The sequence below is a fragment of the Manis pentadactyla genome, chromosome 1 (assembly GCF_030020395.1).
Source record: "Manis pentadactyla isolate mManPen7 chromosome 1, mManPen7.hap1, whole genome shotgun sequence".
In the NCBI taxonomy this organism is placed as follows: Eukaryota; Metazoa; Chordata; class Mammalia; order Pholidota; family Manidae; genus Manis; species Manis pentadactyla.
In genome coordinates this window covers 177,626,002-177,643,308 of record NC_080019.1, presented here as the reverse complement: position 1 = coordinate 177,643,308, position 17,307 = coordinate 177,626,002, and the positions used below count along the sequence as shown (strand labels likewise).

Genomic DNA, 17,307 nt, shown 5'->3' with positions numbered 1-17,307 from the left:
CAGTAAGTCCTGCGCCTCCCCCATCCTTGCTATGGTCCCCCTCCTGCCTCCTTTACTGGGACAGTCCCTAGCATGGGATAAGTGTGGGAGGGGGAGGCTGGCACTCTTCTCCCCAAAGCCCCTCTTCATTTTGTGTTAGTTATTACACAGGTACAAGAGGTCTGAGAAGGAAGGGAACTAGAATGAACCCAAGTAACAACTTGGATTAAGAAAGTGCCCTTGGGTAAAGATGTTAACACTAACTTTACCTTGTCCATGACTGCCTCCTAGATCTGGAGCCAGACATAGTGTAAATAAAGTGGCCTTCAGAGGCCCAGACACCAGCTTCAACTTCCTGGCATGGCCTCGTGCAGTTTTCAGGCCTGGGCAGTGGCAGTGACAACTCACACGTGCTGAGCAGCCACCACATGCCAAACACTTGCAGCTGTAGTTTCATTTGATCCTCACAAATTCCTCTGAAGTAAATAATAAATGTGAGCCCCAATTTACAGATGAGAGGACAGAGGCTTTAGTGGGTTAAAGTAATTGGTCAAGATCACAAAGCTAGTAAGCCCCAAAGCCAGTATTTGAACACAGGTCTGTCTGACCTAGAACCTTCACAGTTAAGAACTTACTGTGCCTTAAGTTCTGCATCCTTTTCCTCCTCTGTAAAGAAAGAGTAACTGTATGTAACTGCGTGGCTTATTGCAAGGATTCAGTGAGATACTGTGGCAGGAAACACAGCAGATCTCATGTCCAATAGGTGTTCAGTATGGATTCCTCTCCTTAAGATTTCATAAGTCAGATTTTGTGAAATTGAACCAAATAACTTCAGAATAAAGTACCTAACTTATTCCTCTCAAATCATGTACATAAATACAATAGTGCTACATAAATTGTTTTTAATCCAGCTTTATCTACAGTTTGCCACATTGTTGGTAACCTACTGTAAGTGGTGAAATATCCTGTAAGAAAAATTAATGTTTTTTGAATAAACATTTTCCATTTGGTTTGTAAAAAAAAAATTAATGTTTCAGGTGAACAGAAGATTGGGGAAAAGTGGAGAAGAACATAAATTATGGGGCCAGACTGCCCAGGTTCAAATCCTGGCCCTGTCACTTACCAGCTGTGTAACCTGGTCATGTTATTTGACCTTTCCATGCCTCAGTTTCTTCATTTGTAAAATAGGAATGCGATACTAGCAATGCCCGTAAAGCGCTCTCTGTGGATGCACTTTGTAGCACCCTGCTGTGCAAATCTAAGTCATAATTATTAGAAAGAGCAGCCAGAGAGGGAGAGGGGAATCAGTTTATCTCAGACTGTAAAGAGGGGAATGAGTAAGGTTACCAGACTAGGTGTGGTCAGCATAGTCAGACAGTGGGACAAAGAGGTCAGGGTGAAGGGGAACCTTTGAGAGTGTCCTACTCTTCACAGGTGTAGTAGCTCTGGCATAAAATAAATCTTAATTAAATATTCGCTATTATTAGTCATACACATGTAACACAGACATTCTAAAAACACACCCAGCTCCCCATGCCGTCAAGATGTCTGAAAGCCCCAAAGTTGTCAACTCCCACCATACACGTGAGGTTAACTTCTAGTGATGCAGCTTTACGTACCTCTCTCCCTGGCCCAAGACGAGGCCGAGGGAGATTTAAGGAACATGTGACAGAAGCTCCTCCTTTGTCCCCTTGCCCAAGGATCACTAGGTCATTCATTACATTGGAGTCCAAACCATACCTTCACCCCAGTTTCCCCAACATGTCAGAGTTTCCTCCAAATACTCCCATGAAACAATTTATCTGGAGCAGGTGGCATGCTACATGGTCCTGTCTCATGCTCCTCCAGTTAATGCCAAGCACAACGTTAATTCTTTCCCTAAGAAGTCTGGCTCCCTGATTCCTACTCCTCAGTCTTGACCTTTGAACATCCGTGGAATCTCCCAGCTGACTCTGCATATGGTTCAGAGAACGGGCAGTCTACCTCTACAAACCCCGCAGAAGTATTCCCCTACAGCTCGGTTGGACATGGTTTTCACAGGGTCACTGCCAAGAACAGTCCTGCAGGCATCCGTTGATCACGTAGATCACCCCTATCAATTTCTGAATGATGATACTGACAGGTCACAGGGGAAGTAGTGATGCTTTACAGGAACTGTATGTGTTTCTGAGTATTTCTTTACCTAACCTTTGTTGAAATTAACCTGAGAATTTCTACCTAGTGTAAAGCTAAAACACAGATCACCCCCTTTTAAATACAGTATTTCAAAGATTCTAAGAATAAAGTATTTTTCAGTCCATCATAGGTAGAGACGAGAGAATCTCTTTTTATCTCTCCAAAACTTTACATTGCTCCTCTAAAGTTTGAATCATTGGGCTCTTTGAGCATTACATTCCAGGTGAACAGGACTACTAACAGGATTTCCAATGAGATATATGAATACAGAATAAAAAATAAGATATCAACTGACAGCTCTTAAAATCTGCTGAAATGGTTTAGATTATGCCAGGTAAGGTTTACAAAATCAAGCTAATCAATATTACCTTTGCTGTCAAAAAATTCAATCAGAGCTGAATTCTCTTCTGGAAAACATTCAATACTGGCAATTCTTCCTCCTCCATTTTGAGGATTTTCAAATAAAGATTTCAAATTACAGTTTTCGACACCAGGTGGCAGGTTTTCAACCCTGATTGTTTTCGTCAATTCCAGAACTCTTGGAGAAAGCTTAAGGTGTTTCATGGAGTGGTGCTTGGCACAATCATCAATGAATTTCATGACATCTACAAACCAAAATCAATCCATCAATCAGAAAATTATGATTATATACTATATAGAATAAACTATCTGAAGATTAATTGAGAGAAAGGGGGATGAGACTTTACGTGGCTACAGTTCCCAGATTCTGAGCAACAATGCACATATGAATATCCTACCTGGATTACTGCCCCTTAGCTGTGTGCCTGCCTCCAGTCACAGCCCTCTCCAACCCTCCCTGACATGCCACCTCAGTGCTGTCTCCAAAACACACAAATCTCCTCCTTTCACTCCTTTCTCAAGTCCTCCAAGACTCCCCAGTACACGCAGGCACGAGCTCACACTCCTTAGCTAGGCTTACAGTACCTTTGGCTATCTGACTCCAAACTGATTCCCAAGCATCACCTCTGGATATTCCCTGCCATTCATTTTATTTTCCATATTACACAAAAACTCATCATTATTTTGAAAACCCCATTCTCTTTTGCCTTTATATATGCAATTTTCTGTGCCTGAAACGCCCTTCTCCAATTTCTTATCCCGGTCCTATTCCTTCTTCAGGACTCGGCCCAATCATCCCCTCCAAATTAATCAATACTGAGGGCAGACGCTAGGATCCAGGGACAGAGAGATGAACAGAACAAGCCCTTGAAAGTTCCCCAGCCAGGAGGGAGGAAGTCTTGAAAGCAAACAGGTGGCTTGCTGTGGGGTCAACGAGGCAGGAAGACTGATCCTGGACCTAAGAGAAGGATCCCCAGAGTTAAGTGGTCACTGAGCTAAGTTTTGAAGGATGAAGACGAGTTCACCAGAGAGGGAAGGAAACATTTCAGGCATAGGGAACAGCAGCAGCATGAAGGGACGTAGTGTTTGGGGCCTGACAGACTGGGACTGCTGGAGCATCGACTTCGCAGAACGGAGTAGGCAGGGCAAAACCAAGCCCTCTGAGTCCCCTTTTCTCCCCTTCCCCACAGCCTGCTGTTCACAGTTGAGGGAGGCAGCTTCTCCTCTTGCACCTTTATTATCCATTTACATATGGGTTTCCTGCCTACCCCAAATGAGTTCCTTAAGAGCAGGAACCAAGAATATCCATCTCTGGACCCACAGCACCTAGACAAGTGCCTGGCACACAGTGATGTTTGAGATTTTTCACAGTGAACAAAATCAAGTCCACTTAGCTTTACCTTTAAAAGAAACAGTCATTAATTTGAAATATGCATTGCTCTCTTTATCAAGTCCTTACCATGTCTCTGGTACTATGTTAAGAACTTTTTAAACATTATCTTACTTAATCCTCACAGAAACTGAATCAGGAAGTTGTTATTATCCCCATTTTACAGCTGAGGAAAGTAAAGCACACAGAGGATGGTCATTTGGCCCATCTCGGATAATCAGGTAAATGGCAGGGCTACAATTCTGACTTCATGACCTGTGCTTTTAATTAACTGTGCCACTGCGAAGGCTTAGAACTGGAAAATGTCCTTGTCTTTCTGGAGGTACCTCTACCAATCTTGGACTGTCTACAGGCTCCTCACACAGACCTTGGAGGACACTCAAATTCTGCAACACATGCACTTCCTCTCCCTGCATCTGTGCTGACCATCAAAGCACTAAGGAAACACATGGTAAAGGGGATAAGAGAGCAGGTATAGAGGTGGGCTGCCTGGGATCAAATCCAGTTCCTCCACTTACTAGCATTCTCTGTGCCTCTGTCTCCTCAATTGTAAAATGACGAAGAATAATAATAATCTCAAAAGGCTGTTGAAAGGAACAAATAAATGAATTCATGAAAAGAGCTTAGCATAATATGTGACTTATAGTAACACTATAAGAGTGTTTACTATTATTAGTAGTATTACATCCCAGGAAGCCCAGTCTGGTAATAAATCAGTATTTACTTCTTCCAGTGAGAAAACACATCTGAAAACACCTACTTCTCTGTTTAGAATCACTTTAGACCTCGAGGAGGGGCGGAAGATGGCGGCGTGAGTAGAGCAGCAGAACTCTCCTCCCCAAACAACATATATCTATGAAAATATAACAAAGACAACCCTTCCTAGAATAAAGACCAGAGGACACAGGACAATACCCGGACCACATCCGCACCTGAGAGAACCCAGCGCCTCGCGAAGGGGGTAAGATACAAGCCCCGGCCCCGCGGGAGCCGAGTGCCCATCCCCCCAGCTCCCGGCGGGAGAAGAGCAGGCAGAGCGGGAGGGAGACGGAGCCCAGGACTGCCGAACACCCAGCCCCAGCCATCCGGGCCAGAGTGCAGACACAGTACGTGCCCAGGGGGCCCTGGATGCTAAGGAAACAGGGCAGCAAGAACAGTGAGCGGGCACTGGAGGCCTAGCGCAGGAGGACACCAGAAAAGCGAGCGCCCATTTTTTTTTTTTTTTTTGCTGTTTTGTTTTGGTGAGCGCTTTTTGGAAGTCTTAAAGGGATAGGGACCCCAATACTAGGGAAACAGGGCAGCAAGAACAGTGAGCGGGCACTGGTGGCCTAGCGCAGGAGGACACCAGAAAAGCGAGCGCCCATTTTATTTTATTTTTTTTGCTGTTTTGTTTTGGTGAGCGCTTTTTGGAAGTCTTAAAGGGATAGGGACCCCAATACTAGGGAAACAGGGCAGCAAGACTGGTGAGCAGAGGCCTGAGGCTGGCACCGGAGATAAAGAAAAACGAGCGACCACCTTTTTTTTAATTAAAAAAAAATTTTTTTTTTTTTTGGTGGTCGTTGTTTTGTTTTGGCGGGTGCTTTTCGGAAGTCTTAAAGGGGCAGGGCGGGACACTTAATCCAGAGGTAGGGAATCCGGGGATCTCTGGGCACCCTAACCCCTGGGCTGCAGGGAGCAGGGAGGCCCCTTACGGAGATAAATAGCCTCCCAGCAGCTCCTGCTCCAACGCGACTCCACCACTTTGGAGTAGCTGCCCGAGCCAGGCCACGCCCACAGCAACAGCGGAGATGAACTCCATAGCAGCCGGGCAGGAAGCAGAAACCCTGTCTGCGTGCAGCTGCGCAGCACAAGCCACTAGAGGCCGCTGTTCTCCCAGGAGAGGAGGACCACAAACCAACAAGAAGGGAAGTTCTTCCAGCCGTCACTCGTCCCAGTTCTGCAGACTATTCCTATCACCATGAAAAGGCAAAGCTACAGGCAGACAAAGATCACAGAGACAACACCAGAGAAGGAGACAGACCTAACCAGTCTCCCTGAAAAAGAATTCAAAATAAGAATCATAAACATGCTGACAGAGATGCAGAGAAATACGCAAGAGAAATGGGATGAAGTCCGGAAGGAGATCACAGATGCCAGAAAGGAGATCGCAGAAATGAAACAAACTCTGGAAGGGTTTATAAGCAGAATGGATAGGATGCAAGAGGCCATTGATGGAATTGAAACCAGAGAACAGGAACGCATAGAAGCTGACAGAGAGAGAGACAAAAGGATCTCCAGGAATGAAACAATATTAAGAGAACGGTGTGACCAATCCAAAAGGAACAATATCCGTATTATAGGGGTCCCAGAAGAAGAAGAGAGAGGAAAAGAGATGGAAAGTATCTTAGAAGAAATAATTGCTGAAAACTTCCCCAAACTGGGGGAGGAAATAATCGAACAGACCACGGAAATACACAGAACCCCCAACAGAAAGGATCCAAGGAGGACAACACCAAGACACATAATAATTAAAATGGCAAAGATCAAGGACAAGGAAAGAGGTTTAAAGGCAGCTAGAGAGAAAAAGGTCACCTATAAAGGGAAACCCATCAGGCTAACATCAGACTTCTCAACAGAAACCCTTCAGGCCAGAAGAGAATGGCATGATATATTTAATACAATGAAACAGAAGGGCCTTGAACCAAGGATACTGTATCCAGCACGACCATCATTCAAATATGACGGTGGGATTAAACAATTCCCACACAAACAAAAGCTGAGGGAATTTGCTTTCCACAAACCACCTCTACAGAACATCTTACAGGGACTGCTCTAGATGGGAGCACTCCTAGAAAGAGCACAGCACAAAACACCCAACATATGAAGAATCGAGGAGGAGGAATAAGAAGGGAGAGAAGAAAAGAATCTCCAGACAGTATATATAACAACTCAATAAGCGAGCTAAGTTAGGCAGTAAGATACTAAAGAGGCTAACCTTGAACCTTTGGTAACCACGAATTTAAAGCCTGCAATGGCAATAAGTACATATCTTTCAATAGTCACCCTAAATGTTAATGGGCTGAATGCACCAATCAAAAGACACAGAGTAACAGAATGGATAAAAAAGCAAGACCCATCTATACGCTGCTTACAAGAAACTCACCTCAAACCCAAAGACATGTACAGACTAAAAGTCAAGGGATGGAAAAACATATTTCAAGCACACAACAGTGAGAAGAAAGCAGGGGTTGCAGTACTAATATCAGACAAAATAGACTTCAAAACAAAGAAAATAACAAGAGATAAAGAAGGACACTACATAATGATAAAGGGCTCAGTCAAACAAGAGGATATAACCATTCTAAATATATATGCACCCAACACAGGAGCACCAGCATATGTGAACAGTCTCTTCAACAGATGGTGCTGGCAAAACTGGACAGCTACATGTAGGAGAATGAAACTGGACCATTGTCTAACCCCATATACAAAAGTAAACTCAAAATGGATCAAAGACCTGAATGTAAGTCATGAAACCATTAAACTCTTGGAAGAAAACATAGGCAAAAACCTCTTAGACATAAACATGAGTGACCTCTTCTTGAACATATCTCCCCGGGCAAGGAAAACAACAGCAAAAATGAGTAAGTGGGACTATATTAAGCTGAAAAGCTTCTGTACAGCAAAAGACACCATCAATAGAACAAGAAGGATCCCTACAGTATGGGAGAATATATTTGAAAATGACACATCTGATAAAGGCTTGACGTCCAGAATATATAAGGAGCTCACACGCCTCAACAAACAAAAAACAAATAACCCAATTAAAAAATGGGCAGAGGAACTGAACAGACAGTTCTCCAAAAAAGAAATACAGATGGCCAACAGACACATGAAAAGATGCTCCACATCACTAATTATCAGAGAAATGCAAATTAAAATTACAATGAGGTATCACCTCACACCAGTAAGGATGGCTGCCAACCAAAAGACAAACAACAACAAATGTTGGCGAGGCTGTGGAGAAAGGGGAACCCTCCTACACTGCTGGTGGGAATGTAAGTTAGTTCAACCATTGTGGAAAGCAGTATGGAGGTACATCAAAATGCTCAAAACAGACTTACCATTTGACCCAGGAATTGCACTCCTAGGAATTTACCCTAAGAATGCAGTAATCAAGTATGAGAAAGATCAGTGCACCCCTATGTTTATCGCAGCACTATTTACAATAGCCAAGAATTGGAAGCAACCTAAATGTCCATCGATAGATGAATGGATAAAGAAGATGTGGTACATATACACAATGGAATACTACTCAGCCATAAGAAAAGGGCAAATCCTACCATTTGCAGCAACATGGATGGAGCTGGAGGGTATTATGCTCAGTGAAACAAGCCAAGCGGAGAAAGAGAAATACCAAATGATTTCACTTATCTGTGGAATATAAGAACAAAGGAAAAACTGAAGGAACAAAACAGCAGCAGAATCACAGAACTCAAGAATGGACTAACAGGTACCAAAGGGAAACGGACTGGGGAGGATGGGTGGGTAGGGAGGCATAAGGGGGGGAGAGAAGTAGGGGGGTATTAAGATTAACATGCATGGGGGGGTAGGAGAAAAGGGAGTGCTGTACAACACAGAGAAGGCAAGTAGTGATTCTACAAAATTTTGCTATGCTGATGGACAGTGACTGTAAAGGCGTTTATAGGGGAGACCTGGTATAGGGGAGAGCCTAGTAAACATAATATTTGTCATGTAAGTGTAGATTAGTGATACCAAAAACAAAACAAACAAAAAAAAAGGGCAGTTCCTGTGTGGTAACCTCCAATGAGTTCTACACAAGGGTATAAAGGGCATATAAAAGTGTAGGCAAAGGGTCTGTTTGCATTTATACAGAAGATCAAAGCCTAATAGGGCTACCCCAAAAATGAACTAAGATACGATATGAAAGAGAACTTCCAACATCAGCACTCTCTGGAAGACTCATGCTAGAAGATGATCATCAAAAAACCCCAACAAAGATCCACGCACTGCTACAGGTGTAGATGCACTCATCCCACCAGCTCCTGGACTTGCCATGGGAATGAAGGAGATATCTAAGCTGGCCTGTGCATACAGTAAAACAACAAATTTGACTGGATCTATACTGTTGGAATTCAACCAAGAATTAGGAGAAGTGCAAATTGTAGCGCTCCAAAATCTTACAACTACAGACTATTTATTGTTAAAAGAACATAAGGGATGTGAACATTCCCCAGGAATGGGTTGTTTTAATTTGTCTGATTTCTCTCAGACTGTTCAAGTTCAGTTGGACAATATCCACCATATCATAGATAAGTTTTCACAAATGCCTAAGGTGCCTAACTGGTTTTCTTGGTTTCACTGGAGATGGCTGGTAATTACAGATATGCTTTGGTTATGTAACTATACTCCTATTATGTTAATGTGTGTGCGCAATTTAAGTAGTAGCTTAAAACCTATACATGCTGAAGTTACTCTACAAGAAGATATGTCAAAGAAATAATCAATCTTCCCATGTTTTCTTCCGCCTGCTACTTCTATAGCTTTTCTTCTTCCTTCCTAATTACAACCCTTAAGTAGAATTCGTGCCTCATATCAAATTTACTGAGTATCATAATTCTTCCAAGTGGTAAAGATACCTCAAGACAAATGCTGGGCATAGAAGCTACAGGGCATAAATATGCAAAGAAATGAAAAGCTAACCATTTCAAACAATAAGGCTTCTCTCTCACTTACCAACTTCACATTTCCCTGTATGGCCCCGGAAGATGACTGGTTAGCCAGAGACGGGTAAGATTCCTCAAGGGAGGAACAACCTAAGACAGGCACAGTCGCAGGGGGGTCATCAGGTGAGAAATTGGGGATCAACAGAGGTGAGGCTTAGAACCTCACCCCCCATTCTGAGAGAAATCTTCTGCATACGTGGATGTTTTATTGCCCTTGTCTAGCTTGGATTAACACATAGTCTACAGGCACACACCTGATCATCTACATCTGCTCTCTTACAACACTAAACTATGTTTTCTACCTTTATCTTGTATCTACCTACCACTCCAGCATTTTATTAAAAATAATAATAATAAAGAGAGAAATGTGGTATCCACATATAAATCAAGTATAAAAACCAAATGAGTATTCATATTTGAACTGACTGTTTATAGTTCATAATGCATGAGCAAAACCGGAAGTTTCTGTGATGACTGCCCTTGTACGGTTCACTATGTAACTTATTCATTATGTAAGAATTTGTTCTCCATGTAAGAACTTGTTTGTTATGCCTCAGAAGATTGAAGACTGATGAAAATTAGGCTTGGGGTGGATTAATGATTGTGCATTGAGCATTGACTCCCCTATACAGAATTTTATTGGTGTTAACAACCATTTGATCAATAAATATGAGAGATGCCCTCACAAAAAAAAAAAAAAAGGACAGACTTCCAATAGTAAAATAAATAAGTAACCGGGATGTAATGTATAGCATAAGGAATATAGTCAAGATATTGTAACAGCTTCGTAGGGTGATAGCTGGAACCTAGAATTATGTATATAAATGTTTTATCACTGTGTTGTACACTTGAAACTAATGTAATGTAATACTGTGCGTCAACTACCCTTCAATAAAAAATAATTATCTAAAAAAATAAAAAATAAAAAATAAAAAGTAAAAAAAAAGAAAAAGAATCACTTTAGATCTAAACCTTAGACTTTAGATTTCTGTTTGGGTGTGTTCTGTCTCTTTTCATCTCTCAACACACACACACACACAGAATTCATACAATAAAGTTTGATCTATTGAATGTACCAGAATTTGGTTTCAAAATAAGTTTGCTTCTCTTTCAAAATAAAAAGCATCTATATTAACGTGGAGTCCTCTACTAGAAAGACTCAAACTTTCAGGAAAATTTGATTAGCTAGATGACTCAAATCCCACAGTGTAATACACATGAAGCATCATTTGACCTTACCTACAGATTTTGGGAAGGTGACTACAGCAACATCAAAATCTCGTAGTATTTCCACTTGAAAATCACCATTTGTAAGGCCACTAATGTTCTCTACTAACAAGATTAACATTATGTCAGTCACATTTGCCTTGAGATTTTCAAATGCAACCAAAGAGGAAATCTTTTCACATTCTTTTGAGATAGCTTCCATTTTTTTTGATCTTCTGTCAGTAAATAGTTTGGCATCCAGTTCTTCTGACCCATCTGATTTTAGGGAGACAAAAGAGGCACAAGATGTCATATTCATCTGTCATGGTCCTAGTGAAGTAAATTGTCATCAGACACTTCCTTCTTCCCAATCTCTTGCCTAACTCAAATAAAAACAGGTCTTAGAAGGCTTTGTGCTTAGTTAAATTAAATTAAATGTGGCATTTAACTGTTATTATTATGATGATGTCCAATTTTATTATACCCTTTTCTGCCTTGTCTTTTCGAGAAACCTGCCTTGTTTTTCATAGCGCTTGACATATACTTTTAACACAGCACCATATTACAGTTATTGAACTCCACTTCTCAAAAGCAAGGGGCATGTTTATTCATCCTTGTATCGCTAGCACATGATATATACTTGAGACTCAATAAGCTTTCACTGAACTGGAGGTTGAGTGTGTGGGCCACTGGAGGAAAGCACGAGTACCATGGTTGGACATCATCTAACACATTATATTCTGAAAAACAGCAAGTTCCCATCACTGAAGAAGAAAAAATGACACTTGCAGTGAATGACTATGGAATTCACATAAAAGTAAAATAGCCTGGAGAGCTGCAGGGCTACTTCAAACTCACTGAATAGAGATCACCCCAGGTAGCTTGTTCCTCTTCATTGTTGACCACAGGAGTTACATATATGCCCAAGGTCACTCTCACTCTATGCTAGTCTGGGGAGCATGATGTGTACAATATAATTTTCAGACATTCTGTAAGTGACTATTCAACTGGGCCCTTATTATGCTCAAGAATAAACATTTGAGAAAGAACTTACAGGTTTTCTAGTGGAGATACACAAGGAAAGAGAAAGGGAATAAAGGCTTGTAAACTGCTTATTACGGCAGAGTCAGAGGCTATGTGCTCACCAAATCCATTTTGTTTCCTTTCTGGGTGACATATGCCTGACTTCGTATAGTTCAATTCCTAGCAGAGTTCATCTGCCTCATAGGATATGGGTGCAAGTGGTGAATTCCCTTTCTAAGTCTGACCAATACAAATCTCCTTTGTATGAGTCTCCATATTCCCTTGCAGTGACCCTGGAGGCCACACATCAAAGATAATGGTGTCAAAAGATGGCACGGTTTGGATTTCCCAATGACTGCATGAAGCAGTCTAGACTGCCCCCACCACTCTCACAGCTGACCACCCTGAATGTGTTTGGGGGGTTCTTTGTTACAGGCATCGGACCACCCTGACAAAAACTCCTTGTATGTTGGGTGTGACACCATATACACACCCTAATGCCAGATGAAGAATAGCTTAAGATCTTACTACACTGATGGACAGTGACTGCAATGGTGTATGGGGGAGGGGGGGCAACTCGATAATATGGGTGAATGTAGTAACCACATTGTTTTTCTTGTGAAACCTTCATAAGAGTGTATATCAATAATACTTTAAAAAAAAAAAAAGAATAGCTTAAGGATTCATAACACCCTACATTAGCATTCAAGGAGGCAGGCATGACAAACCAGGACTACCTGGCTGGGAGTGAGGCTATATGAGTTCAACCTCTGATTCGGCCAGTCTTTTGCCATGTGACCTTGGACACATCTCTTAATTATAAAATAGAGTATTGGACTAAGCAAATGGTAAGAGATTTTCTAGCAGGATAGTTTTATAACCCTAAGACTATTAGAAGCTTCATCACAATAGAGGCTTAGTTAACTGCCAAATAAAGAGCATCAACAATCAAGCCAGGAGTCCAAGAAAGAGAGAGAAAGGGATTGGGCTGGCTTGGAAAGGCTTCAGAGGAGGCAGCTGAGCGGATCTTCAAGTCTATCTAAAATTTAGGTCTTAAGAATCACGAGCTTCTTAAGAAAACCATGCATACTAGATTCTACAGCTTAATAGCACATCCATGTTAGGTAAAATCAATCTATACATCCCTATCCAGTCACTTCATCAAGTAAAGGCAGCTCTCAGCCTAGCTCCATTTTCATGAGAAACTTGTGAAAATCTAAACATGTCCTCAAGAGAGTTTCAACCTTAGAGGACAGTATTTACACATTTTGGAACTCCTTTTCCCTAAGATTTGGATGTATGTCTCCCTCATCTCTGGCCCAGCCATTTGGCACAGTTCTGCATGCCCTGCCCTTTATAACAGCATGCCCAATTGTACCCAGCCCTCAGAAGCTTTTCTCCACCTTCCTGTTGTGATTCCAGGTGACAGCACCCTCCCCAGGCAGTGTTCAGAAGCTGACTTGGCCACACAGAGCGCCTACTGACACAGCATCTCCTTGCTTCTTGGGGGCCAGCTAGGCACAGGTGGGCTGTAAAGGTTGCCCTCCCCTCAATTGCAGCGTGTCTCCCAGGCCCACAGGAAGAGCTGCTCCCATCCCCCTGAGCTAAGCCATAGACAAGCCCACCCCACAGCGTTCACCCTGTGCAGCTGGCTGACCATATGTAGGCGAGGTAGCCTAAGGCATCTCCAAGCCGAGCAGACCGAGCAGACTCTGCCTTGTGACGTCGAGGAGAGCAGGGCCATCTTTAAGACAAGCAAAGCATCTTGTCAGAAGGCCAGGCATCTCAACCAAGACCTTACCTGGTTCTTTGACATGTTCTTTGGCCTTGGATTCCTGAAATCCAGTAAAAAAGAAGTTAGCCTTAGTAAGTGGCTAGTAATTTCTTTACATTTAGAAAACCTTCCTGGGACCAGCCCAGCCTGGAGACAAAGGGTCAACAGAAGTGATGAAGGAAAGTTCCAGCAATGACTCTGCCAGATGCACCTCCCAGGTAGGGGCATATCTGCTGACTCAGCAGGGACATCACTCGCAAAAACAAGTCACAAATAACAGAAACCCCAGCTAGCGCCCCGTGTATGGGGTATGGGGTAAGACCTAAATCTTTTCCCCATAACATTTACTGAGTGTTTACTATTAACCGGCCCTGTGCCATGTGCTTTACAGAGGTTGTCTCTCTTAATCCTCAGAAATTCAACATCCAATGAGGCAGATACTGTTTCTGCCCCATCTTATGCTTGAGGAAGTACTACATGAGGTGTGGATCACTGTCCCCTGGAAACAATGTAGAAATAAAACAAGTATAGTACCCAGGATGAAGAGACCCAACATTTTCCATCTCAAACTGCCTGTACTATAACCTCCAAATCTTGGCTTTTCAAAAAGTGTCTAAAATCAGACAGAAAGTGCCGCTCCTCCAGTGTTCCATATCTTCCCTGTTGCCTCTCTTGCTCCCTCTACATCTGTAAGCTGCTTTTCTCACTCCAGTTTGATTTATACTTATTCGACTGTATTTTCCTCACTGAGATGCCCATCCCACACCCCTAGGAAGAACACCCTACTTTTACTCATTCTTTTACGTACCTTTGTTGCAATTTCCCCCTCAACGACATGGACTTCCACTGGTGCTGTGGGCAACTGGACAGTTAACTTGAATGTTCCTTGTCCTGGCCATACTAACTCATGGTTCTCTCTCTCCAGAACCTTCCGCCGAACTGAAAATTTAAAAAAGTCCAGCCGTCAAGCAATCTTTATTCACAGAATTACTCCATGGTTTCCACAGGCTTCTTCACCATCAGTCAATGGCTTGGTTGGTTTCCCAAGAAAGGACTTGGGTGGTGAAAAGAGGCAAGTTTAGCAAGCAGACATGGACTTGAATTCCATCTTTAAACTTTTTTTTTAACCTTGAGCATGTTCCTTAGTAAGCCTTACTTATAAAGCCTCAGTCTTCTTGTCTATGAATAAGTAATTAATTATGTAACTAATTAAGTAATTAATTATGAAGACTGTCTTGTACAGCTGTTTCGTGGATTAAACCGAAGAAAAAACTTAAAGAACCCGGCAGGATACCTGATGCTCCGTAGGCACTCAGAAAAGTAGCAATGTATATTCCAGAGTGAAGGGAAATAAAAAACCATCCCTCATGGTGGGCCAGGGAAGGCTGGGTTCTGAGTCACGGCATGACTGAAAGCCACGTTTCAGGGAGGGGACTTGGGTGGCCATGAGCCAAATGACCTGGAGCCTAGTTAATAAGCTGTTTCAATCAATTCTTTAACCTGTGGTAGTAAGAACCACCTCATCTCTCTTAAATATAAATAAAAGGAGTAGAAAAGAAGGCATGGGAAAGATTTTAGAAAAATAATAATATACTTAGCATATGAACAGCTGGGCTAAAATGAAAAAACTGAGCAGTGGATGAAAGAGTCTAAAGACTTTATGAAATCCAGAGTCAAAAGTCAAATTCCGCCTCTGTCACACACTATGAGAGACACTGAGAAAAATAGCTTACTTCTCTCGAGTCTATTTCCTCAGTTAAAGCAGTGTCTGTGACTGGATTTTGTAACACTTAAAAGAGCTGGGAAAATGTAAGTTATAAGGAGCAGCCAGGGAGAGAAGAGGAGAAGCAGTGTATCTCAGACCATGGAGAACGGGAATCAGTAAGTTTAGAGGAGGAAGTACGGTCAACATAGATTGTGCAAAGAGGTTGGGGCGAGGGGGAACCTTCAAGAGAGCCCTACTGTTCACAGGCGCATGCTGGGTTAACACCTTGTATTCTGATATGGCTGGCCTGATGCGACCAAGAATATGGTAAGACTCTTTCATAAAGAGAGACTTGCATACCCAGAGATGAGGCTAATTTTTGTAAGTTGAACTTGCCTGGAGTCTTGGGCCTCTGTGACGTGTTCCTTCATTATTCCCTAGACTTTGGTAGAGACCCAACCAGGTATTCCTAAATGTGCCAGTTCTGAAAGTGTGTGCAAGTAGTACATTAGACACCACTATTTCAAGAAAGCAGACAAGAGTAATATTAGTAAGTGATCTGCAACAAGGAGAAGGTGAATCTGGGAGGAAAAAGAGCTGAAATTCTGATGTCCAGCCACCCTTAGCCATGTGGACAGTCTATCTTCTGCACCAACTTCGAACCTTCTTCATTTAATTTTATTTAAGGAGAAGATAGGTTCCTTTACCCCAACGGTACTAACAATAGTCAGGAGCCAAATTATGACTAGAGAGGATGATACATGTACACAGTTGAAACAGGGTTTAAGATCTTTTAAGTCAATATACCCTCAATTTTTCAGAAATTCAGTGAACTGTATATAAAAGTAAGATGCTATGTTCAGATACTTCCTTAATGTTATACACTAATTTCTACAGAGAAGTATTATTTGACTCATTCTTATTTTATGAATTACAGGTGACCCTTGAAAAAAGCAGAGTTTGGGACACCAACACCCCACACATACAAAAATCCATGTTTAACTTTGGACCCCCCAAAAGCTGAACCAATAGCCTACTGTTGACCAGGCAAATCCTTTCCAGTAATGTCAACAGTCAATTAACCCTTGTTTTATATATGTATTATATACTGTATACTTATAATAAAATTAGCTGAAGAAAATATTTTTCAAATTGTTACAAATGTCCAAAAAATTTATTGAAAAAAATCCATGGCCCCTCAAAATTTAAGCCCATGTTATTCAAGGGTCAAATGTATGTGAATAAAGTTGTTATAGTAGGGGCCTCCACCTGTTGGGGTGGGGAGTGTCTGGGCAGGAGAAGCTGCTGTGAGCTAGGATTGATCGCTAGGGCAAGCAGAGTCATTGTTGGCAAATCTGTGACAGTAAAGTAAGCGGTTCTTCCCACAGGAAACTGAAACTGAACAGGGACTTCCTACTTCCCACTAAGACCTTTGACTCTAAGTTTTTGAGTTGTGCTATGTTTTGAGTTGTTTATGCTGGGGTTAACACAAAGGGGGCCACTGGAGCAGCCTGGGGGTGGAGCTAGAGGTTGGTGGGCTCGGGGATATGAAGGAAGGAGTCTGGCAAGAAGACTGAAATCGTTTCCGCTTTGCGGGCTGGAACAGAAAGATGTCGTCACGACAAAGGTGTATTTTGCACTGGTTGTTATTTGTATGCTGTTTGTTATTTTCTATCATCATTTCCCTTTTTGTTCATTCAGGGTCCACAAACAGGGATTCTTCAGTGTTAGCACATCAGCGTCACTGGAGTGCTGGTTAACCCTGCAGTTGCCCACCCACCCACATAAAGGGGTCCTGCATCTCTGGGACAGAGCTGGCACTGTGCCTGTTCAACCTGCCGCAAGCCGGATGCAGCGGGTCTGTGGCCCCAGTGTGAGAATTACTCTTGAGGACAGTGAGAAGCTGAAGAAGAAGGAAGTGACCCTGAGGGCCAGGTCCGTGGTGATGTTCACAGTCGGTATCATAGGA

The 17,307-nt window shown here is 42.4% G+C and overlaps 1 protein-coding gene across 2 annotated transcripts in view; it reads right to left on the bottom strand.

Annotated features, from left to right (window-relative positions):
- PARP14 (poly(ADP-ribose) polymerase family member 14) overlaps positions 1-17,307 on the bottom strand; it is a 58,007-nt gene that overhangs the window by 38,580 nt on the left and 2,120 nt on the right. For both annotated transcript variants that reach the window (XR_005024439.2, XM_036883487.2), the window contains exons 2-5: positions 14,442-14,572; positions 13,661-13,694; positions 10,870-11,112; positions 2,523-2,759 (exon numbers count right to left, since the gene is read on the bottom strand). Coding sequence is in view for 1 of the 2 variants with exons in the window: in XM_036883487.2 (XP_036739382.2) it covers positions 2,523-2,759; positions 10,870-11,112; positions 13,661-13,694; positions 14,442-14,572 (645 nt within the window). In the remaining variant the exon portion in view is untranslated. The remainder of the gene's footprint in view (positions 1-2,522; positions 2,760-10,869; positions 11,113-13,660; positions 13,695-14,441; positions 14,573-17,307) is intronic.